Source organism: Chionomys nivalis, chromosome 8 (genome assembly GCF_950005125.1).
Source record: "Chionomys nivalis chromosome 8, mChiNiv1.1, whole genome shotgun sequence".
In the NCBI taxonomy this organism is placed as follows: Eukaryota; Metazoa; Chordata; class Mammalia; order Rodentia; family Cricetidae; genus Chionomys; species Chionomys nivalis.
The window spans coordinates 38988469-39014620 of NC_080093.1; the positions used below are offsets into that span (position 1 = coordinate 38988469).

Here is a 26152-nt window from a genome sequence, read left to right on the forward strand (position 1 = left end):
AGATAGATAGATAGATAGATAGATAGATAGATAGATAGATAGATGATAGATAGATAGATAGATAGATAGATAGATAGATAGATAGATAGACAGATAAAGATAGATGATAAACAGATAGGTAATAATATCTCTGTGAGTCATGCAAAAGTGCCAAAGACCACCCCCTCCTCAGTCTCCTTCTCTTATCTTCCTTGTCATAGCTGATGAGGGCCAAGCAGCCACATCCCCCATGATGCTCAGCTTGAATCAACGATAGAGAACACGGAACAAGGTTTGCACAGTGCAGTTCCAGGGGAGGCCATGTAGTTGCCCCTAGCAAGACACTTCAAAACAGCAAGCACTGAGCAATGTAGTCTAGTATCCTCTCGATGGTGTCTGAAAGCCTGTCTTGAAGATATGCTGTATGAAACACACAGTATAAACTGTAAAGCTGCAGCTCAGAGATGGACCTTTAATGAGGGAAAGGGAAAGTTGCGACTACTTTAAATGATTCGGACTTATCTTCACTTCCAGTAAACCTCAGATGATTTTTCTTACCTAAAGAAAAGCAGCCATAAGATTTCTAAACTGAGAACCCTTTCTCCCACATAACACACATATACAATCTAGGTGACTTCTTTCTCTTTAAACATGTTATCAAAATGTTTCTAGCTCTCCAGGATTATATGTAGAGCCAAGGTTATGAATATGTATAAATGCAGATGCTCTATTGAATGTTTTTTTATCTCATTTGTATTTCTGAAGATGCATACGATAACCTTTGTGTCTTTCAAAAACATCTTCCTACACCTCAGGGAGCAAATTACCTCTATTTTCATTTCCTTTAGAGTTAGATCATTTTATAATTAAGAATGTATTGAAGCAGATTCTCCCATGTGTAAGCTACTCCCTGGGGAGTAATTTATGCAAAGAGAGCCTCTGACTTAATATCATATAAGGCAAAAACTATTCAATGGCTACCTGGGATTATTTTAGTCATTTATAGTAACTATAAATAACCCACTGTTTGAAATGTTATTGTCAAACTGAAATCCATAGTGCAAATTAAGTCATAGTCTGATTCACTGAATTATTTTTAAAATATCTTTAATAAAGATACAATAATATGTCAAAGTGTGGTTATTTTTCAAAATCATTAGGGAAAAAAATCATTTAATGGGTATAGTGATGATGATGATGATGATGATACAATTATGACATTCTCCAGGAAATACCATTTTATCTTCACAATTCTATGAAGTTTACTGATGAATACTATATTTATAAGTGACCAAAAAGTTCAGAGATTTTCTCTTAACTGTGGTCTAAGTAATAGATTAAGAAGAGCAACCTAGGCAGTCAAATACGAGTAAGGCCAAACCTCCTATTTCAACATCCCAAAATCGTGAAACCACTGCAGTCATATGGGCATGTCCAATTCCCTTCCTTCATTTCTTTATCTTACAAAAAGAGAGAGAGAGAATTCAAATTTCTGTAGCTTACTTTAAAATAACTTCATGTGTTACCCTAAGGCTAAGTACTATATTTGTTATGTAAAGTAATAACAAAAGATGGTAATGTTTTACCCTTATTTGTTTTGTGTATCTGAAAGTAGGAAATGATAGCAGCATACACAAGTGTCAGCTTTATGTACGAAGCATTTTGAAGGATATTTTGCATAATTATTTTAAATTAGGAAAGGAAATAACAGATCTTTCGAGCGTGAATCATTTTAACAACTCTTTAGCGTACTTTCAGACACAGGAATTCCTGCATTCTAAATAACCTACGTGATGAGAAAAGCGTCCCTCCAAGGCTTTATACATTCAGGTGCCTGTGAGACACCACATACACATCACATCACATCACACGCCACGTCACACGCCACAAATGCTCCTGTTTCTGTTCCAACTCCAAAGCTAGCTCTCATGCATGCTAGACAAGCGCTCTACCACCCAGCCACTTCCTCAGCGTCAAGATCATCATCTCAGTCCTGTTGTCGTCTCCCTTCCAATTCTTCATCAGTTTCTATTTTCCTTATCTTTCAGCTTTTAATCTAACTTCTGCCTCTGAACCATTTTCATACTTGCTTGTTCACGTCCCCTTGTCCTACAGCTAATGCCTCCTATTGCGTCATTGCCTAAGTCCTGTCCGGAATAACCTTCTGTTGGTGGTCTGGTTTTCTCTGGTTAGCCTGACAAACTCTAGGGTTCTCTTTTCACATCTCATGTAGACGTTGGTTTGGGGGGTTGGATTTAGGATTTTTCTCACATTGTGCAAGCTATCTAACATGAAGCTACAGCCAACCTTGTTTTCCTCTTATTCATCTCCAATTTATCCATTTCTCCTGGCACACAGGATTAGGTGAAAAGCCTCCTGCCTGACTCCTGCAGCCACAAAGTCTGGTGGTGCACTTCTGTGTAACCGCATGACCCAAATTTCCCTTAAAGCCCAGTACTCTGTGTGACAGCCAGCCACAGTCATACCAGACCTCTGACCTGTTTTCACTCCATGTTGCTTGCCTTTCTCTGCAGTCTAACCAAATTCCACACGATCTGTAACATGATCTGCCTTCCCAATTAGAACTGCACTGATGTGGAGAGGGTGGAATGTGGAGGGTCCGGTGTTAATTACCTTACTTTAGGTCCCTGGATAGCCATTCTTTTCCCACCGCTGTGTTGGAACTAACATCCTATGACTAATAGATAAAACTCTTTCAGAATCCACTAAGTTAGCATACCATGTCATCAGACAGCATCTGAGACCTATAGAAAAGCTTCCCCATCTTGCTGTGACCACCTCTCTGATGCACCCATCATGAATTTCAAACTTGTCCTGATTTATTACTTCCTTTGTGCTGTAAAACTATAAAACTTTATGAAACTCTTTCCATACTTCAACATAAAATTTGAGATAACCTAAATCTATGACCTGGGCCATGGTCACTCAGATGTGCCCCAAAATAAGCTATCTTTTATACTCTGTTCTTAAAAGTGAACCTCTTCATCCCCCATGAAATTAAATGCATATTAACTTCCTATGTAACTTTTTTCTGATTTCTTCATTATTAATTTTTTATTAATGAGACTATCAAAATCATTACCATATCTTCTCCTGAGTCATCATGTCTCTGTATCCTTACAGACATTTAAAGCATGCTCAGTTAATGTTTGGCTGGTTTGTGAATGGTATTTTTACAGAGATGACCAGTCCGTCTAGCCACACAACATGTAAGGTCACCATAGGCCAACACTCCAGTTTTGCTTTGTTTAGTTATTTAAAACATTGAGATAAGGTCATGCGAAAACTCCTAGTGACTTCCTATTTCAAATGTAAAATCAATGTAAAGGTATGAGTTCACAGGAGTTTTCTGTCATATTATTTTAAGGAAGACAAGTTTTAAAAGGAAAAAAACAATAAAAGAAAGAGAAAATATCTGGTCTCTAAACATGCATGTGTAGGGGTGTGTGTGTGTGTGTGTGTGTTTAATTCAGTTTGAAAAAGCAAAGAGTAATAAATGGATGTCTTTTCCTAAGAGTAATTTTCAATATGTGGGTTGAACAACCCTTTCATATGGCTCCTCCAAGACCGTCAGAAAACCCAGATATTTACATTACAATTCATAACAGTGATAAATTTATAATTATGAAGTAACAACGAAAATAATTTTATGGTTGGGGGTGACCATGTCATGAGAAACTGAATCAAAGGGTTGCAGGATCAGGAAAGGTGAGCCCACTGTCTTAGAAGAAGGCTAGGAAGGCCATTCAAATAGTAATTGATACCCCAGGCCATTATTGTCACCCAGCATCCTGCAACTGCCAACACCTCACACAAACATCTCGGCTAGAACAGGTAAGAGTGAACATAGGAATAATAAAAATTTAAAAAAGGCAATTATAGACATTCAGAATGTCTTCTCTTGCTCTTTCAGCACAAATTGAAGTGATACCATGCAAAATTTGTGGCGACAAATCCTCCGGGATCCACTACGGTGTCATCACGTGTGAAGGCTGCAAGGTAGGGATTTCCATGTTGTGGTGGGGTGCCAAGATTTTTAAGAAGACACACGGAGGGATGTGTGTGCCAGCTGCTGACACTGACTGAAGAGATGCCTCATAAGCTAAGAACACGCATTGCTCTTCCAGAGGACCCAAGTTCACTTCCCAGAACTCACAGAGTAGTCACAACCATCTGAAACTCCATTCTAAGGGTATCTGAAGCTCTCTTCTTATCTCATTGGGCACCACACATACATGGTACTCAGACATACATGCAGACAAAATACTCATACACTTCAAGTATAAAATAGTAATAAAATTTTGAAATGCTAGAGGCACTGAATGTTAAACGTGGAATTCTAGATCAGTCGAAGTTCACCCTCATCCAAATCTTAATTTTTTCAATGGGTTCCTGAAATATAAACAAAATCTTATTTGACATATGCCACTGATAGAGGTATGAAAAAGAAACTGGCCAAGAGCACAAGACTTTTTTACATTCTGTCCAGTATTCCCTTAGAGAGAATTCATCAACCCAATGACAAATTCATTCCTATGAGTTTGGAACACACAGGACTAAGGGAATAGCAGTTACCACAGTCCTAACCTGAGATAATCAAAATTTGAAAATGAAGAACAGGGTTTTTAAAGTAATCTGAAAGAGGGAAAGAGTGAGAATAGCAAGGGGCACTCAAAACAGTTCCAAAAAAAAAAAAAAAAAAAAACAGTTCCACAATGAGTTTTAAAGGGATGGGTATAACCAGAACAAAACTCAAGAGCCATATGCAGGGGGTGTGCTAGATGCCGGCAATGCCATTGGCAATATGCAGGCAAGGTGAGTCATTTATTTGAGTTCAGCAAACTGACAAAGATGTGGCAGAGTCATAGACTCTAGAATTCAAGCACAATCTTAGGATGATTTTTCAATATAAACAGGACAAAATAGATTATAATGGCCAAGATAGCACTGCCCTTCAGAAATTGATGGTGCCTTCACAAGCCTCACAAATCAAGCACTTAGAATTCAAAAAGTAGAGAATAAAATAAAAAAGGTAAAAATAATATGAGAAAAAGAAAACTCAACATAGTGGAATGGAGACGATCAGTGCTATCATTAGGCAGAGCTAAGAAATGGTCCTTTATTCTATTCCTCTATAAAGCCAGAATGAAGAATTGTGTCACCCACTACCATGCCATTTTTTATTCCATCAATAAAGCTATTAAGAAACTGACTGTTGCTTTGACCCTTCATAAGTAAGCTATTTCTCTGGGTAGGAGGACAAACAGTTTTTGACATCAGTATGTTTGTCATGAGAACTCTCTCCAATGAAGGCATTTCTACAGGTTTGTTCTGCAGGCTCAGGAGCCCTAGTCTAGCTGACAACCACCTAAGTTGTTTGTACATGAATGCTGCCTGGTCATTATTTCATTACATAACACATTTGGAAAATGTCGGGAATTCAAACTATAGAGATACATTCATTTTAAAAAGCAGTTTTGACCCACAAGCTCTTAAATATTGGATAAGCACAACCCAACAAGTCAACAGTAGGAACAAGAGGTTAGGCGGCTGTCATCTTTTCAATCCGTCGTCAAAGAAGTCATGCTGTCAGTAATAAGCATACTCTGAGGTTTTTGTCAAACTGGCTATACATCACATGACTTTTATTTATTTCATTGAAAACCCCCACATGTATAAATATGCTACAAGTTTCCCCAGTAGAAATCCCATTCAAAATCAGCTGTCAATGTCAGCAGATTCAGCTATAACTCATGGAGTTTTTGTACTAATGCCTGGTGTCAACATGCACGACCGTTTGAAACATCAATTCAGCTCACAAACTTCTTCAGTTCCGATTCATTCAGTAAAACGTGGAATAGAATCTATTTTTCATGCCAAAAATCTCATTTGCAATAATGAGCAACAGATAAGCAAGAAATGACTCATAATTAATGTCAAATTGACTGTAAATTAGGGCTTGTGGCTGTGACTTCAGAACGTCTTCTGTGCCAACTCTTCTACTAAGTGGCACTCCAGTATCCAAAGATAAAATCCATGCCATTCTTCCTTAAGATGTACATTTCAAGGCATCGCTAGACAGCACCAGGACACTTCCATGATGCTTCCTCACAGTTTTCTTGGTATATAAAACAGGCATTATAGCCCCTGGGGACTTAGGTGTGTTCCTGTTTCTGAATTCATGGAGCCCTGTTGCATAATCACTAGTGTAGTGAACAAACACCACACATGAAGATGCAGAGGTGAACATAGTCCTCCTTGCATGGATCTGTGCTCAAGCCACAAAGCCAATTTGGAATCTCTCTCCAAGGGGTCCTTGGTCATACAGTCATTCTATGGTTCCTTTTGGTCAGCAACGCCCTTCACCGTGCCGTACCGAACCTAAGTATGACATACTAAGCCATACTGAAACCCAAGGCAAAACCAAAATCAGTAGTATCAGTCCTGTCTTTCTTTAAACTGTTAAGAATTTGCACGCTGATATTGATATTTAACACTTTATTAAAACATTCCCTTTTCCTAATTGCCTTGATTTTTAGTGAACTGTAAATTTCATATCCACGTTGGTCTTCTGGCCTGCTTTATTTATGCAGCCCTGCTCCGTTCTCCTGAGGAAACACAGGTGTTTGAAGGAACTTAGGGACTCTATTTCGGGCCTCTTGAAGGTTTTTCACTTCCAAAGGGTAAAACTGAGAGCTATCCCCGGTGTTTCTTCATAATTCTTCTGTTAAGACCATCATTTTGCTGGCGGCACTTTTCACTTACACTGTCTCGCTGTAGGCATTTTGAGAGCAGTGATTGGGGAAACTGATTATCTGGAGGATTAACAGGAAACTATAACTTTCATGTCTCTGGGGAAAATGCTTATTTTCTTTGTTATATTTTCTTTATAACAAAAGAATTTAAAAAAAATAGCAATAAACCCAGTTACAGATTTCAAAGAGCAGAGTCCTATCAGTTGTAGTTCTTCAACACCAGAAGAATTTGAACCTACCTGAAGTAAGAACTCTCACATCCTATAACCTAAAGGCAGGCATTCATTCATTACCTGTTTTATATGGAAGAAATTGTATTTAGTGTTTCTTTGACTCAAAATGTGATTTATGATAAAATACACTGTGTGTTTCAAAAACAACTTTCTGCCCATGTGATAGTGCGTAATCCCAGTACTGTGGAGGAAGAGGCAAGGCAGAGATATCTCTGTGAATTCAAAACCAACCTGATACATAAAGCCAGTTCTAGGGCAGCCAGGGATACCAAAGTTGCATGGTGAAACTCTGCCTCAAAAAAAAAATTGATATTTTCTGAACAATTTGATTTTTTTTTCAGATTTGGAAAAATACATTTTAGAATGTGGGACAAAAATGGATCTAACCTTGAGCCTACATTCCTTGATGCTGTGCCTCCTACCAAGACCCACAGCCTTAGTTCAAGCCCAGGCCCATGTCCCCATCAGACTTTTTCCTCCTAGGTTTAGCAGTGACATGCCTCTTTGACGCTCTATTTCTGTTGTTCCTTTGGGGCAAAACCTTCTTATCTTCAAAGAAATTCTTTCAGTAAACATTGAATGGTTGAATGAATGAATGAATGAATGAATGAACTGAAGAAAAATACTGCCACATGTCCATAAATATGCACATATCTTCTGCTCAGAACCATCCATAAGTGCTCCAAGAAGCAGTCAAAACTTTTGAAGGATTCAGCCCAGCTGTACTTGGTGCAGAAAGCCTCTCAGTGTATATGCTAATGCTGCCCTTTCTGAGTCTCCTGCCCTCGCTTTCTCTTTTCCTCTCTAGGGATTCTTCAGGAGGAGCCAGCAGAACAATGCCTCTTACTCCTGCCCAAGGCAGAGAAACTGTTTAATTGACAGAACCAACAGGAACCGCTGCCAACACTGCCGACTGCAGAAGTGTCTTGCCCTAGGAATGTCAAGAGATGGTAAGCCTCTGCCTTCCTGTTTCTTAGAGGTTTCAGATGGATGTTTGGCTAGAGGCTATTCAAGCCACTGAAAGAGGTTTTAACTCAGGGAATTGGGAATATGAAGAAAAGAGAAGCAGAGTGCTGGTTGTGAATTAAGAAGTAAAGTGGGAACATAATCAAATACAGAATTGCCTGAGAAATAAGAAGAGAAAGGACGGTGGTGGGGATTTGCAGAGCAGCCTACGCTATCTAGGTGAAGTGAAGTCCAGGTGAGGATAGATAGTAAATGGCTACGTGGCCACATTTCCTGGGAAAGAAAGCTTTCCTGCGATGTGAGACTTTCAGGACTAAAGTCAGAAAGCTCTAGGTGAAGGAAGAGAAACCATTCGTCTGCCAGAACTATCTGACGTACACAAGTGTATGGAGATACTAGGAGCAGAACATGTCTCCATGGGAAGGGAGGCAGTTCACTGGCTGTTCATAGATACCCAGTAAGAGACCTGGACTATTCTGAGCCATGATGGCGAGTACAGATGCATTCGGCGTCCTGTGTTTCCACTCAGATGACAGAGCGTGTGTTCCTCCTCCACACACAACCAATTGCTTAGATTTGTGATACAAGGTGAAAAATTCAAGCATGGTAAATAAAGAATTTTGCCGCTTTTTTCCATTTTTGGTCATTCATGAACATCCTTATACTGTGAACATTGGCCCCAGCTTTCTTATAGCCCTATAGTATGTTATAAATAACCTTGTATCCTGGACCTATCCCACTAGCACCAGGGCTGATGGGGTCTTACCTGTCCCAGGAAGTGATGGCAGCATATGGCACTGAATAACCCTAAAGTTCTGCAGCTATGGTTTTTCACTTTGTCCAATTAGAACTTGAGAATGAACGATGCAGCATTAACCTCCGCTGATTAAATATCCTTCCTATCTACTGACGCAGAAACCCCTGACTCAGTGCTTTAGCAGCAGTGCAGGAACCAGGGTAAGATGTGCTCATGTCTCCCTCAATGATACAGTAGTATCTTCACTTTGGTAAACGCATTATCTGTCTGCCAGTTATGGCTGGCTCTTGCCTCACCTCATCTGGTCACTGGAACATGATGGCTGCTGGTAAAAATGCCTTACCATTCACACCATTGGCTTCCTATCCCTGGAGCAAGTATCTTGAATCTTGCCCTTCCTGGTGTATATTCTCTTTGTTTGTTTGGTATTTTGGTTGGTTGCTTGCTTATTGAAATAGAGTCCCAGTCTATTGTCCTGGCTGGCTTTGGACTCACTGTGTAGACAAGGATGGTCTTCCTGCCTTGTGCTAGGATTATAAATACATGTCCCATGTCTGGCTTCTGTTTTTCTGTTAACTGGACTATAAATACATGTCCCATGTCTGGCTTCTGTTTTTCTGTTAACTGGACTCTACCAATCAATCTTCAGCATAAGTATTTGTAAAGAAATGCTTAATATCAATATGAAGATATTAGACCACACAACCCCAAAAGTAAACAGCCCAAAATTTACAATGCAAAAATTTAGAAGATTAAAAGTTAATTTAATTTATAATTTTTAAGTATATAAAGTATGTTCTCATAGATGAAAACCCCTATGAAAACACTGGTGATGCCCTGTGCATAGACAAGCTTCACAGGAAAATGTTCTATCCAGAACTGGGTCAGGTGACACATATCACTAAATGATTTAACTTTCAACTAAAAGTCAACATTCAGGACTTTAGTCGCATTTCTTCAGTGAAAGTGCTCAATAGTCACTGACATACTACCATGGAAGAAGCTACATTCTACACCTAGAGTTTGTCTAAGGGCTGACATGAGAGAGAATTTAAAACTAATCGAATGAGTCAGACTTCTCATACAAAGTTTGGATCCCTAAAGGTGTTAGCTCATCTCCAGTGCTAAAAGAGTTAAACCAGGACCAGTTTAACTAGCACAAAGGAGGTAGAAACCTAGAGACATGGAGACTTAGAGACAGTAAGACACTACCGTTTCCAAATGACCCCAGAGTCACAGGTGATGGTTACATAGCTGGAGTCTCAAAAACACCTGCTCAACCCTCCTGCAGCAGGAACTAAAAATCTTCAATGGAGCAATGACTTTTAATTTCTAGTCACCCTGAAACCTTCTGTTGTACTTAGACTCCCACACCGTAAACAAAAGTGACATGATTTCCGACCCTCCTACACAGAAGTGTCCTTTGTATGTACTGGGTATTGATGTCGTCATCCCGAATATTTAAGGATCAGTTGCAAGGTGTACAGACTCATGCTGGTTCTCTTAAACCATGGTAGTTTCGCAAGAAGCTGTCTCTAGACTGAAACGAATGTCATTAGCAGAAGAAATCAGGTTTGTAAGAGACAAACGGCTAAAATATGTGCTGTGCTCACCCATGAGGAGTGATGAAAAGCATGCAAATGCTTGAAAATATAACAGTGGTGGCCTTTGTTGAAGTGGAACTTTGAATACATCAAGGAGTCTGCAGATAATAGCCAGGAAATGTTTCTATGGCAGAGAAGTTCAGTTGGTGTGTTTTCGTGGTGTACTGTACATTTTCCCCTCCGGAGTAGACGGCCAGCTTTATTGCAGGAGAAGATATAAAACTGAAACATTTTTCTGAAATAAATGAAAAACTTGTACTGGCGTAGTTCTGTAGTCATTGTCTGTGAAAGTCTTTGATTTAAGACAAAGCCTGCAGATTCCAAGCTGTGGCCTCTTTCTAGCTAATTCCAATTGCTCTGTCACCTGACAAGCCAGCCTCGTGCAACAGATATACATTTCTCCGTTGAGTCGTCAGACAATTACAGCGGAGCCCTTGGCAACATACTTTTCCAACATCATTAGCTCTAATTACAAGGACTATGGTCAACAGCACATGGAGGCGTGCTTTGGCGGCAGGGCAGTCTGTGACCCTGCTGATGGTAGATGACCTTGCTTGGGTGATAGAAGAGGCCTGAATCAGCTTCGCATACCCTGTTGTTCAGCAATCTAGTTCAGGCATGCCCTTGTGTGGTGAGGTGCCCAGTCAAACAGGCCCTTTTCAAGTCTCTGCTTATAACACATTTGTCAATAACCCATTGACCTAGGCAGTTCATGTGCCTGGGAGTCCAGGGCTGGGCATCACGCCGGCACAGAATAAAGGGGAATTGGGAATAGGCATGCAGAATGTGAAAGGGTGCAAGGAAAGGGAATCAGGGTCATTAATACAATCACTCTACCTCAAAGTTCATAGACTTGAGGGTTAAATGGCAGGTATTTTAAAGGCAGTTCTGATGTTATGACTCACTCTTGATTTTTAATTCCTAAGATTCAAACCTGTGAATGCACACTATTCTATAAAATTACTGCAAAATTTTAATCTTATGCAATAGAATTTGTTCTTGTATAGAGAAGACTAGAGCTGTCATTAGAGCCACCAAAGCTGACGTAAATGCATATGCAAAGTCAGCAACAGAGAAGGTGAATACCACTTTCTTGGGACACAGTCCTCCTGAGTCAATGTTCAATATTATTTAATTTTCCTTATAAAATGGCATCTTCCTCTAGAGAGCAATATGTAAATTATTTGTAATGACATAACATAAAAGCACGAGGAAAAGTTTCCCTAACCATTCGGTAGACTTCTGCTGTCTGTGGTCTAGCTGAAATGTCACTACACTCAAAAAGAAAAAAAAAATCCGAGAAGAAGCAGAGTGTAAGGACAACAGTGTCTACACAGCGAGTTAAATGCAACACAAGGGTCCAAACCAATTCTAGACCCGGTAAAAGCGACAACCGAGAGGGCAAGAGGTGTTTGCTAGTAGTTAATTGGATTGTTTCTCTTCATTGAGAAAAACTACAGGATAACTACCGCTTCATCTTCCTATTTAGGGAGCATTGAAAAGCCAGAGTTCACGAATTTTCTTTTAGAAAGATTAAGGAGTAAGAAGAAAGAGGAAGAGATGGGGGGAGTTCAAGTCCAGCCAGCCACAGCCTCAATCTGGCAGGCAAAGAGAGAACATGCCACTCTACCTAGGAATATCTAAACACTCTGTCACCCTGCACACCCTGTTATCCAGGACTTAATCACACAGTCAAATTGCTCAGTAATTAGGGCTAGAAAGTGTGGTCTCCATTTTGAACAATCCATACTCAGATAAGATTTGATAGCATCATTCCCAATGCAAGAGGAAGAGGAATTTGGATAGATGCTATAGGGAGTGAATGGAAGCATCCTTGCAATGCAGGCCTCCCCTGTGGACCCTCTGAGCTGAGAGCCTGCAAGCACTTCCTGTGTGTCGAGGTTTTTAGAAAAAACTCCAACGCTCATGATTGAATCTTGATCTGTTTCTACACTTGTCTCCCTTCTTTCTACACCCTCTGAGGTCCTGACATCAACAAAACATGAGGAAATTGGCACCACCACCAAAGGAAAAAAAATCAGAAACTCAGATGAGCAGAATGCAAAATGACTTGAACCAAGCAGTTTAGCATGCTAAAAGAAAGGTTGACGGCTTGTGAGGAAGAAGTCACTATCCATATCAGTTAGGGAGGTTGTGTTCCACAAATCAGAAAGCTGTGCACGGGGGTGAAAGTCTTTTTATATTACTCCCAGACACTTGCGGAGCCTCTCCCTCGGTTTCCATTAAAATGCCTGAGGATTTGGTTGCAAGAAATGGGCAGAATAAACCTTCGAGCTGGGATAATGAGGAAAGTCGCTCTTGCTGGATCACTTGCCCCGAATGCATACAAATGCCACCATCCAAAGCTTCTTATCATTTGTTCCAAAATCCAAAATGGCAGCAACTGATGAGGTTTTAACACCACCTGCATCCTTGTTCTTACCAATAAAAGATGTCCCAAACTGAAACAACGGGTTTCTTTCCAAGGGCCTGGCAGTCCTAACGATAGGGAAGAAAGTCAATATTGATTACAGAGGCCATTTTAATAGCAGGAAACCTTTGCTAGTCTCATAAGGTTCATTATTTTGGTTTTGTATATGCTATCAACAAATGGAGAGAGAGAAAGAGAGGGAGAGACAGAGAGGGGTGAATACATCTGTAATGTCATGGCAGTGACAAACAATACACATTTTTACATTTCTTCCTAGCTTACTGTTACTATTTGAATATTGAAAGTACTCCTAAGGGGCCCATTAAGGAGTATGGAACCCAGGTTGGCATTGCTAAAAGGCTGTAGAACCTTTAGAGGGTGAGGCCTGGAGGAGGCCTTAGGTCATTAGGGAGTGTCCCTCTGAAGAAAATACTGGGACCTCAGCCCCTTCCTTTTCCTCTCTTCGGCTTGCTTGGGTTGAATTGCTCCACCACACATTCTCTAGCATAGTGTCCTGCTGTGCCACTGGCACAAAAGCCATTAACACTGTGAGCCACAAAGAAACCTTCTCTACTTTTAACCTGCTCATCTCGGTTATCAGCTACAATGGCAGAAAGCTGGGCAACACACTGGACAACAACGCAATGCAAAGCAACACACCCTCCAAATGCAATGTTTCCCTAAATGCAGAATGTAAGAGTGAAGCCCCGGTTTGCAGCCATGGGGATTTGCCTGTATGCTACTGATGGGACAACCACCCAGGTCCCTTAGAGTGAAATGGCTAAGATAATGATAACCACACTGCTGTCTTTTGCTCTTCTCTCTATCCTAGCTGTAAAGTTCGGGAGAATGTCCAAGAAGCAGCGTGACAGCCTGTATGCTGAGGTGCAGAAGCACCAGCAACGGCTGCAGGAGCAGCGGCAACAGCAGAGTGGGGAGGCAGAGGCCCTTGCCAGGGTGTACAGCAGCAGCATCAGTAACGGTCTCAGCAACCTGAACACCGAGCCCGGCGGCACCTACGCCAACGGGCACGTCATTGACTTGCCGAAATCCGAAGGATATTACAACATAGATTCTGGTCAGCCATCTCCCGATCAATCAGGACTGGACATGACTGGAATCAAACAGATAAAGCAAGAACCTATCTATGACCTCACATCCGTACCCAACTTGTTTACCTATAGCTCTTTCAACAATGGGCAGTTAGCTCCTGGGATAACAATGACTGAGATCGGTAAGTCTGAGTCTTCTCTGAGTTTTATTTATGGAAGGTTTCCCCCTTGAAGCTGCCTTAGTCCTGCTTACGAAAGGCATCTTCACAGCCCTAAATGAACTGATGCATACCTGGTTTCTACTGAGAAAATGAAATTGGTTTATACTCTAACAACTGTCCCAATCCCCTTGCTCCATAAGAGTTGAGTGAAGGAAGAAGGAAGAAATAAGAAAGGCGCAATCTATAAGGAAAGAACGGATGCTCTCTGGTGAATTTGGTTTCTTATAGAAGGAAAAATATTGTTGGTGGGAGCAAGGATATTTCCTAGCTTTCCAAAGCAATGCTATTCAAGAGAAGGGGACAGAGTATGCAGTAATACAATAAATGGTTCTCAAAGACTGCTGTAGGCGCACCCTAAGCACAAAGAACCCCAGCTTCCCACTTTATATGGTGCAGCAGGAAGTCCAGAAGACAGCTAAGGGTTTTCGCAAGTCTAATTCAGGAATTTGACATGGGTATTCGAGGGAGAGAGTTCACACACAAGAATTTGAGTTTACACCCCAGAGTCCATGTTTTTAAAAACTTGGTACCCCACTTAATATCTCAGCACTGAGGAGGTAGGCAAGGCAGACTCCTGGGCTTGTTGACCAGCCTAGATTATTTGAGATCTTGGCCAGAAAGAGAGCTTGTCTCAAAACAACAAGGTGAACAACTCCTGAGAAGCAACAGCCAATGTTGTCCCACATGCCTGTACATACAAATGTGGACACACACACGTGTGCATGCACACACATGAATTCTACGTGGGATTCTGAATCATAGCAATAATGACTGTGGTCTTGAAGGCTATGCAATACAGAGTATCAAGTTACTCCTGGACAGCTTTCAACTATGATGACTTTTGACCTCTTAGGGCATGATCTCAGAAGTGTCCCCGTCCCAGGCAAGCCCCCTTCCGGTCTGCCGTAATTTTGTTCATCCTGTTAAAAACTCCACAGTCTAAGGAATGTTGACTGGGTTAATCTCATTAAGGAACTGCCAGAAGAACAGTAGCAAACTCTCTTAATACAATTCTCTCCCAGGTAGCAGAGCTACATGTCCACCTCACCATGGAAAAGTTAGAGCAAAAGCAGGAGTGACTGCCTCCAGGCTAAGAAGCATGCAACCTGGGTTCAAATCCTGACTCTGTGGATTATAATGTAGAGTACAGAGAGCTCCTTGATCCCAGTTCTCTAATCTTTGAATAGGACAAAGCACGGTTTTAGGTCACAGGAATGTCATAAGAAGGTCACCACTAGACAAGGGCCCACTAAGTCTCCACTGTAGTTACCTTTGTAAGCCCTATGCTTAGTTGCCATCAAATAAGTATCTGGAGCCCACAACTATTTTCATTTGGATTTGCTGTGAACATACAGTGAAATCTATGACTATGTTCTAGGCTGCATATGGCGTGTCTTTGAGGAAGAAACAATGCCTCACAATGATAAACCTGAGATATTAATTATTTCTGTTTTCCAGTGGCTCATCATGTGGCAGAAAATTAAGTTGTTGATATCCCAACCAAGAGGCTCCAATAGCTGGACTCTGATTGGTCCACTATCTTGCAATCTTTACCCATGTCCTTATTATATCAGAGATACTTTGTAAACATTTCTATTTCATCAAAGTCTAAAAAGCAAAAACAAAATAAAATGCTATTTTACTGCAGAAATAGGGACTTATAGAAGCCTAGGGGCAATTCACTGCTTCAGAAGGGGCCCATGGTAACTCCATGACAGAGCCCAGTGTCCACTTCAGGAAGTCTGATTCCCCGGACTTGTGCTCACCTATTTACCTACTGCTTACTGCATTCACAACCCAAAGGGAGAGCCTTTGTCTGCAGAGGCCCCCACTCTTTCCAAAGGGGTGTGTCAGAACAAAGTAAGATATCACTTAATATACAAGCTCTTGAGTGTAATACTGGGATGAAACATATATTTAAATTCCAATGAAATTAAAACTGGAAAATACTTAGCAATCTTAGGCCTCATATGCAAAAGGGACGCTTTCACAATTTATTTATGACTTATCACCAATAGAAATTACGGTAAGAATGCTGCAGACAAAACCATTGGCTCTGGGTTTCTGTGGGCAAGCACTTTCCCTTTCTGGCCCTCAGCCTATTTTCCTATGATCTGATAGAAGAGAACCAGATAGCTGCACATCACATCACATCAGGGCTTCCCGCAGAGACTCTGACACCCAAAGAGGACTTTTCATAATTATTTCAAGACATCACTAGTCTGTACGGATCTCTACATGTGCTCTAAATTCTCATCAGACTTTAAGGGTGAAATTAGAAGTGTCCTGTGAGTACTCTCGAATGTAACAGATTCTTAAACCTAAATATTGGCTCTGCTCAGATTTTGTCAAAACAGCAATGCCACCTAGTGGACACAAACCCATTCCATGTGCATAGATCTAGGTGTGTGGGGTTGCAAAGCCACAGCATGGTGACAGATGCCTTGTCTTAATGAGCTATCTAAAACTTGCCATCCATGTCGCTATAACTCTAAGTCCATAACAGACAGCATCACTGTGCAAGAAGGCAGCAGAGAACAGTGATGTACTCTGGTTCACTCAAGTTGCAATCTTTTATTTTATGTCTATGAGACTTAGCTCCAAACTTGGACCAATAATAGTCATTTATCTTATGTCAGGGGGAGAAATGAGTAGATATTTATAACTCTGAAGCTATTAATTGCCATTTCTAAGAATTATCATTATCATGGTAAAATCAATATTGTGATTATTACATAATATCCCTAGCTATTATAGGCAGTACAATCTCCTTTTGTTAAGTACCTATTGTGTTAAATGATACTTGATTTTTAATTTTTAAAGAAGTCTTGGTTTGACTGATGAATGACTGTATACCCATTTTATAGGAGAAAACATTGAGGCTAGATGTCAGATTCTTAGTAAAACCAGAGAACAAATTTGAGTCAAGGTCTAAGTAATCAAAAGTTATTCTTTTAGACCTTATAGTATATTTTCTCCTGTTAAGCGACTAACCACTCAGAAGCTCATTGGCACTGCTTGGCACTTGATGCTTGCTGACATCTTTCTAGGTGGCATTACATAAAGTTCACAGGGTTTTCTGCTAACCTTTTGACTTGACTTGATCATTAGACATGTGAACCACTTGGTGGGTGGCATGTTGTCACTGAAAAAGTCCTGTATAGACAAAAGAGAAAATCCGAGCTTAGCCATAGTTTAAATGGTGAATCCAAGACTCTGGGTCACTAAGATATTTGTGAGCATCACTCATGGCGGCTGGTTCTGATTGCTCCCTCTGGTTTCTGAGAGGGTAAGGAACATGTAGTCCCACCATTATGCTGAAATCAGTCCTTATGAATAGATCTTTTCTTTTAAACCAGGCTTTAGATGAGCCTGTGTTCAACAAGGCCCCACAGCTTTGAAATTTTGGGTAAATACTCATTTATGAACTACAGCTTAACATTTCAAACAACTGCATATAAACCATCAAGTCAATTATACATGTTATCAAAGTCAGGAATGAGCCCAAATCAAACACACCCTTCACCAGAGGTGCCCGAGGAACTCACACTTCCTAGGATAAGGATCCTGATGATAACAGCTTCTGTGGAGAAGAAAATGTGAAATCTTTCACACGTCTCAGCAGGAGCCTCACCCTTGCTTCAGGTCACCTGTGAGGAAATCTCTAGTTGAGGTTAAGGGTCAGAAACTCTTGCTTTCCAAGGCACAGAGTTCGTTAACCAGTAAAGCTTAATTCTAACTTAAGCAACTGATTTTTGCTACCATAGACTTCTGGGCATGCTTTGAGGAATTTCTTTTTGCAATATTGCAGCCACCAGAAATAAGCAAAACTTGGAGTCTATTCTCACCATCTAAGTGATAGATGTCAAAAGAAATAACTACAATTTGGAATAGAATAGACTGGCCATTAGCAGCAAGACACTAGCCTAGCAGGCATAAGACCCTTTGTTCAATCCCAGCATGCTAAACCAAGTAAATTATTTGTTTAAGCTGTAGTGGAACCTAAGTCCTAAATGATCCAGGACAAGAAGGTCTGGGAGATGGTGAATATCAGTTACTCAGACCTCTTCTTATTTTTTTATCAGGAAACTTTTTAGTCTCAGAATTTTGAGGCTGAAAAGCAAAATACAGTTAAGAGAACAGAAACAACAAAGAATATTTCAAAAATCTATCTCTGGGCTTTTCAAACTCCCAGGAGAAGAAGAAGCCATAAAATAAGAAGAGGCTGGAAGTCAACCACAAATTAATATTTAGGCTTCAGTATTGACAGGGCTTGGCTGGGAATTTACTTCAAACTGGCGTGATGGATGTCTTATGTCTCCGGGAATAAAATTTTGTATGGCTGGTGATAGAGAAGGGAAGCTAGGCAAAGGATTCTCAGCAAGTGAGCAGAAAAAAATCAAAACGGAACCACTGGTTTTCGCTTACCACCACAGTTCTCCAATGCTCGGGGGATGCTACAGGGATACTCTGAAAAAAGCTCATTTAAGATAAAGGATGATTGACAAGGTATCTAGAAGGTTCCAGACAAGACAATTTTAAGGAGCCAAAGATTTTTAAAAGGCAAAAGAAAGAAGAATGAATATACATACATAATATGCATGTGAATATACGTGCATATATGTACTTAGACTAGCTGCAATGCTGAGGCAGAGGGTGCCTTCCACACCTACCCCCTGGGTCTGGGATTTTGCTGAGTTTCCCTCCAGACAGAGACAAGGAAACATGGACTCACTGGTCTCATTTTTCCCACATAGTGTTAAAATGGATTTCTTCTCGTAGTCCCTTTGTGTCCTATTCGTGGAATCTGGAGTTTTAAGTAACAAACATAGAAATAAGCCTCATTTTGGATATGTCTATTACATAACCGAGTCTGAATAGAGGAGACGACACGAGATGAGCCTAAAGCCATCTAGTCTCTGTAATGTATGCCTTCAGATTGTTAAAGCTACAGAGACAACCAAAGGATATTGCTCAGGGTGCTTCGTTTTGCAAACTTCTCTATACATTTCAAATGCTGACTTTAAGAACTCCGAGTAGATGCTATGGACTTAAAGCAGCTCCTTTTAACCGTGTGGACTTTTCTAAGTATTTTGTAATGGCCGTTATTTAACTTCCTGTGGGGACGCGATGCAGAGAACATAAGTTGCAGCTTGTGGGATATCTATGTCCTCTGGTAGCACCCGCCCAAGCACAAGTCACGTTGGATTTAGAGCAACAGTCTAGTGGGTCCTTAACACCAACAGACACTAAATCAACGAGGAAAGCATTCAAACGTTCTGCGGAAAGAAAAATCCAGTCTGCCTTGTTTATCCTTTCTTGCCTTGAAGCTTATCTTGTACATGTCCTTTAACCCCCTCTCCCACTCCCTCCGGCCACAGAGTCTGCAGGCATTTAGAGAAAAATACACTGAGATTTGAAATCACAGGTCCACCAACTATTCACGTGTGCTTGTTCCAAATGTTTGGCTTTGTGAGGCTCAGTCTCCCCTTCTGAAAAGGAAAGACAACTGCACAAAATGACCTCAAAGGACCACAGTTTTCTCACCTTCCAGAGAGTTTTGGCAGTGCACACAGGTAACCTTTGTTTCAGCCACTACAGTGGGGCGAGCATAGGAGAATGGTAAGGAAGGACTTGTGAGCCACTGTGCAATCCGTAGCACTGAGGGAAAAACAAATCTGATCACAGAGTGAATGTCTGTTCTTGACTCCTGAGGAGTTCTGCCTGGGTCGGTCCCTGGAAAGAGACATACTTGGTCCCTGTGATACACAAACATCATCGTGTTCTTTCGACCCTCACAGACACCTCCCAATGTCTGCCTAGCTCAGGCATTCAATCTTCTATTCAAAAGTAAATAAATAAAAGAATTCCCTGATTGCCACAAACTTTGGGGCTGATCATGATTAGAACTTATTCCAACTGGTGCATGACCATGAATTATTTTAAATGATACTTAGGACAACGGATTCTGTAGCTGCTTTTATTGGTCAATCAAATCCACCTTTCTAAGTATCCTTTAATAAACCCTTACCCAAAGACTACTAATATCACCTAGTGATGATGCCAAGGTCACCTGCTGTCACACTTAGGGCACTGATTTCCCATAATTCGGAAACTACACAAAGCATTTTGAGAGTAGGGAGGCTCTAAGCAAATGTAAAGTTTTGCCTCTACTATAATCAACACAAATATATATGGTCAGTTCAACACAAACATACATGGTCAGTTCAAGCGTTTATGAACATGCACATCTATTTACAGCACATAAATGTTCATCCCACTCAATACAACTTTCCTAATGTGCTAACATTTACTAGTGTAAGGAAATCTTCTAATGCACCTTTTCAATTTTGAGTTAAAATTGTGAAAAGTTGATCTTCAGTGAAATTCCCCTAGAGATACTATTTTAGGATTAATTTTTTGACTCAGGATTCAAAACTTCATAAGATTCTTAAATCCACCAGCAAGGAAAAAAAAAGCATTGAGAAGCTATTGGAAAGGCAATTCCATTTTATACACTCAATTTCAAAAGTCATCATAGATATGAAATGTTCTGCAGAAAGGAAAGGGAACGATTTCAGGATGGTCTAACTTGGCTTATAGAAAGGGATGCTGGGACCCACAAGGTAACCTTTGAAATGACTTTTGCTGACAACACTGCGCAGAATTGCATTTTCGAGTATTATGCTGCAGCAAGGCATGCTTTCACCAGATTGCAAGCCTTGACGTTAGCTCTACCGCTGCTTGGGGTGCTGCAGACTTTGCTCTGTTCTCAAAGCATTTTTTGAAAGAGGTAGTTAGAGTTAAAAATACCACCATGGCCATGGAAGCAAGAAATGCCTATTGGTCATCAAGTTGATGGAGGTAACTTTGGGACCACTAGCCTAGCACAGGGCTATCCACCAACTAGAAGAGCCTTTATTTTTGTGATGGTCAAGGTGCAGAGAAATTTGTTGAATTGGAAAGTTTTATTTTGTTTCTTTAATTTGGGATGTAAGCTTCCTTTTGACAAGCCCCCAATACTAAGGTGAACAAATTAACCATTAAACTTGAGCCCTGGATATGAAGCCTAGAGAGACCTGTTCTGTAAATAAGGAACTGTTAGCTCCTTTGTAAGCAGGTTGTTCTAGAACACTTTAGACAGTTTCATCCCAGACTACTTAAGAAGCATTTAGACCACCTAATTAAACTAATTAATAAAACAATCAAGATACTTTTTTAAGATTTAAGATAAGCGCTTAACATATAAAAGTGGGCTCCAAAGGTTACCTCTAAATTCCTTTTTTTTTTCTAAAGGTCAGAAATATATTGACTAAACTTCCAAATATGCAGTGAGAAGGAAGGGTTGCTTCTGTCTAAATTAACGATCAATCCATGTGTCAACAAAATTCAGATAATAAACATCAATCCTAATGATGGCCCTGAGCAATTTTTATAATTAGATTTCATCATCTGTGGTTCTCTAACCATCCTCTGGGCAGGATGGGGAGGTGCAGTTCTTAAAGGGGAGTCAGCAAGGATCCTGGTGAATTTTGCAGTCCATTGTCTGTGTCTTTCATGCCAGAATTCCATTTGCCTTTAAAGCTGTGGTCCCTTCTCTCCCTTTAGCTCAGTAGGATGTGTCTTGCATGAGTCAAATGGAACAAAATGTGCCAGTCAGTCTCTCAGATTCCAGTCACTCTGTCTCCCAAAGCCAGAGAGACTGTCACTGTGGCTAAACTCTCCTGTCGACGGAACCATGACTGGAAGAGATTAATTGACTGTCTCAAAAACATAAATTAGAAGTTGGGAAGGGGTTGTTCTTGACTTCCCCATCTTCGAACACAGCTGCCTGAAACCTGGGTAGCTGTAGACACTTAAACACGCTCCTCTTTCCCGATTGTTCTGTAGAGGAGGTCTTTTACTTTGAAAGTTAATTTTGAAATGGAATGTTTTCATAATAGATTCTTTCTCAATTTTGTCAACTGTTTCAAGAAAGAAAACCCTAATTTCCCAAAAATTAGACATGCACTGTTGAAATAAAACAAAGGATGCATGATCCAAAGCAGCTTTCAACTAGCCAGCAATGAGAAAGCACCCTCTTAGGCAGTTAATATGTTTTTGCTCCTTTTTTTTGCATTTTGGATCAGCTCAGCTAAAATATGGAAGCTTGCACATGCTCTTTTGATTCTTCTCAATTTCTCCCCTTCCCACCTTCTGTCCAAAAGCTGTTGTACATGGCAGGGTCTTTCTGAATATTAAGAAAATATTGGCAATTTCTTGTCATCTGTTCAGCCAGTCTTCGCCACATATTCTCATAACTTACATTAATCTGATCTATTCTCTGCTTCATTATTACGTATATTGCGTTTTGTCATACTCTCAGCACTCTATAACTATATCGATTATAAAAACTATAAAAGTATAACCTCATATTTTGTTAAGATACTATTTTCTGAAAACTCTAAGCATCTTTTGGTGCTGGTCTACATAAAGTAAAAAAAAATCAATTCTGCTACTCTGATATGAGTTAACAATAGAACTCAGGTGAAAAGCAAACTCGAAGCTACTATGATTCACTGGGGAAGAGTAATGAGGGCCCAACAATGGACTGAGCCAACAAACAACACATAGGTTATTGTTGCAACCTCCCACTGAAAAGAATACAAACCAGAAATGCTAAAACTTCTGTTTCGTCAAAGGCAATTGGATTACTAATAGACCGAGCATTTAAGCTTCAGTGTTACTAGTGTTTTAATTCTATTCATGCTTAAAGGTCTTGTGTTCCGGATAGAAATTCAAAGTATCGGAAAGGTCTTAGCCGACACGGTGTCTTCTGACATCATCATTGATGAGAAACCACTGCCCTTGTTCTATTGAACAACAGAAGGGTAGAAAGCGTGATTCACTGGCAAAAGGCGAAAGGTGCATTTCATTCCCTGCTTCACCTTCCAGCCAGCTGGTTTAATAATGTATCCTAGTTGTCCTGACAAAGATGGAGTCTGGGGAACCTTGATACAATGAAACCTCACAGGGGGGCTTAAACCTGTCTTCAGAGAGTCCATGGAGACAGACTCACATTAATTCAAAGCAAACCCCCTAAGCATTCCACATCCACACTAGTCACATGCATAAACTTCTCAGAGTGTTCAGCCCTTCTTTAGATCCTTAAGGCAAATTGCAAATTAAAGATCCATTAATCTATTTGATTGAAATAAAATAGAGTATTTTAAAAAAATATCCCCCCCCGAAAAAAAAATAACTCTTGTAAAAGAAACCAAATTGGGGGGGGGCGGGGCGTCTAGCTTACTGAGGAGAAACCATCTATTCTCCTGGGAGGGAAGAGGAGAGGGTTGGGAAGTTCAGATGCCAGCCCTCCAGAGCCATAGAGAGCACTCATGTCTCCTCTACTCGGTGCAGCTAGACCAGGGTGCTCTTGGTAATATTACTAATAGCAGCAGTCTGTAAAGACATGCTCAACTCCCCAACTCGCAGGACCTGAGATCTTAATGAAAGCACCTGTGGGATGCTGGACCCACGACTGAGACAGTGTAGCCTTTGGAGAGCCCCCATTCGCTGAAATGTCTAGTGAGAGCTAAAATAAGCCACTTTGGTAAAGAAGAAGAAGAAAAAAACCCGCTGAGTGGTTGGAATCAGAGCTGCAGAAGGTCATTGGCTATTTTAGGAGCTGCAAGCTGGTCCCCGTTTTATAACATCACAGCTACAAACATGAAATTGTCACCTTGGCTGTCAGTTTCCTCCCCTGCTGAAGCAGAGGTGGCCTGCTACCCATTGAACCTGGCAATGGGTGACTCGTTTCTAAACTTTGCTTTTACTGTTGAATTGGTATGCAAGAAAAGTTGTTTTCCATACATTCCTGTAATTTTGCTTCAAAATATTTTCCAGACATCTTTTTTGTGCCATCCACTATGCCTGACCTTTAAAACTTCATCTGGCTGTGTGAACTCTCCCCCATCTCAACCACACCGTGCTGAGAGGGCCTGAAAAAGGGGTTCCTTTGCAGTTCGTCTCATTGAACACATTACAATGAGAAGTACTCGAGATGGACGAGAAGGTGGAAGGCAGAGAGCAAGGGAGAGAGACAGAGACACTAAGACATAGATGGAGACCGAAAGAGACCTACAGGATTATTTAGGCCTAGACCATCTGGAGAGCTAGGAAGGAGGTTAACTCCAGCCCCAGGCTTCCATAATTATCGCATACACTACAGAGAATTACCATCATTTTTATTCCATTTTCCCCTTCAAAAATTTAATTTCTCTCCTCCCATTGCCCACGTCGTAAGTAGAGTTCAGAGTACCCTTAAGACTTTTGGGGAAGTGTGACAATTTAGTAATATTGTTTTATATCTTTTCACCAAAAATGGTAGAGAGGTTTCATGGATTATTATCTCATGTGAATTACCCATTGTAATTTTTGTCTCATTTAGTTAATTCATTTATGAATTTACAAGTTCTATTAACTAATTTTAAAACATGGGTTCCAATAAGTTTTCCTCCTAAGAAAGAATCAGAACTAAAATATAAATCTAAGTGTAATTTCACCAAAAGGGGGAAATGTATGTTTATCTATATGGGAACATACATGAAAGTCAGAGAGATATTTTTCATAAAGTTAATACAAAATAAGGACTATACACTTAATATTACCTGTAATCACACACCCAGTTTCCCTAATCTGTCCCAGAACCAGCACCGTCCCTCCTTGTAATCGAGAGCGGAAGACAGGACTGAGCATATTTTGTGTCTCTTGCTCTTCAACATCATTTTATTGGCAATTAAAGCAGCCTTTAGACTCTCAGTGAACTGAGCAACCGCTGCTCGACTGAGCATGCCCACAGGGTCTTCCCAGAATGGTTGCAGCTGTGCTGTCCTAAATCACCTTCCTCCCTCTTCCTGATCTCAGAAAGTGTAGTGTCATAGACAAGGCAGAGTTTGTCATATTCCTGTCGAACTCATTATCCCAGCACAGCTCATGACAACTCCTCTTTCAACATGTACCATCTTCAGCCTGAGCTAGTTAAAGAAACCAATAAAAGCCAACTGCTGGGAAGTAGCTGCAATCCAAGTCAGGGTAGGAGATGAAGGGTGTGTGATTGCCCAGTAAGATTTTGTCTCCTCTGTTCTTTCTCCTTAGCCTCCTTTGTCTGGACTTTCTCATGTGGCTGGTCCCTGGAGGGGACAGCATTTGCTATTACCTTTTCTCTTTTTCCAGGCAGGGACTCTTGAAGCTCCTTTGGCTCCCAGCAGGAACTTAGCATACTGCACTCACTGTCTCTCCTTTGTCCTCTCTTTTTAAGTCCTTTTCACAACTGCAGACTCTCAGTCCAAGAAAACTATCTTGCTCTGATGTTCAAGCATCTTTGTAAAGGACAGAAGGAGCCCTCTGCCAATACTCTTTTAAAAACCAGGAATAGCTTTGCCCTGTGCTTTATTGACCTGAGCCCTGGAAGAACCAAGTGAGTTTCTACACACAGCTGTCCCGCACACTGCCTTCATTGGCATGTATGAGCCTTATGTTCAAGAGACATTTGACTTATTTCCTACCACAAAGATATGGGAAATTATAGTCCATCCATGATGCTCCTTTCTCTCCATTCTGAATGATTAGGCTTTAAGGTTATCAAACAAAAGATCAACCCTAGCTTTCTCAAAACCTTAGTGAATCAAGGGAGGGTAAGGAAGGGTGTTTGGGTGGGTATTTGACAAAAAAAATGGTAGATGTATTGAAGTATGGATGTATGGACATTGTCAAACCTTTATAATAAGTCAGCCACAGTTACGCTCCTCCTATTATTGATGTTCCTGTTTTGCTGCCATGTCTTTTAGTCCTGCTTATTTTTGTTCAGAATTGTCTTACGTCCAAACCTACAGGCCCTCCTCTGCCATGAGTTAGTCCAGAGTAACTTATATCTGACCTACATTTTCACAACAGCCTGACTCCACTCACACACTCCTCAGACATTTCAACACTTCCTTCTCTTTGCCACAGCTAAGATCACCTTCCTGGAACAAAACTCGAATTATGTGACTCTTTTCCTTCACAGTATCCTCTGGCTCCCCAGTGTTAAAAGGTCAAGTCTAAAACCCTAAGAGAAGCAATGCCTGGGCCTATTTCCTCAGAGTCCCGTGTC

General features: G+C 40.7%; 1 protein-coding gene across 2 annotated transcripts in view; it reads left to right on the forward strand.

Moving 5' to 3' along the window:
• Rorb (RAR related orphan receptor B) overlaps positions 1-26152 on the forward strand; it is a 199828-nt gene that overhangs the window by 119751 nt on the left and 53925 nt on the right. For both annotated transcript variants that reach the window (XM_057779305.1, XM_057779303.1), the window contains exons 2-4: positions 3914-3999; positions 7797-7938; positions 13579-13980. In XM_057779305.1, coding sequence (XP_057635288.1) covers positions 3914-3999; positions 7797-7938; positions 13579-13980 — 630 coding nt within the window. The remainder of the gene's footprint in view (positions 1-3913; positions 4000-7796; positions 7939-13578; positions 13981-26152) is intronic.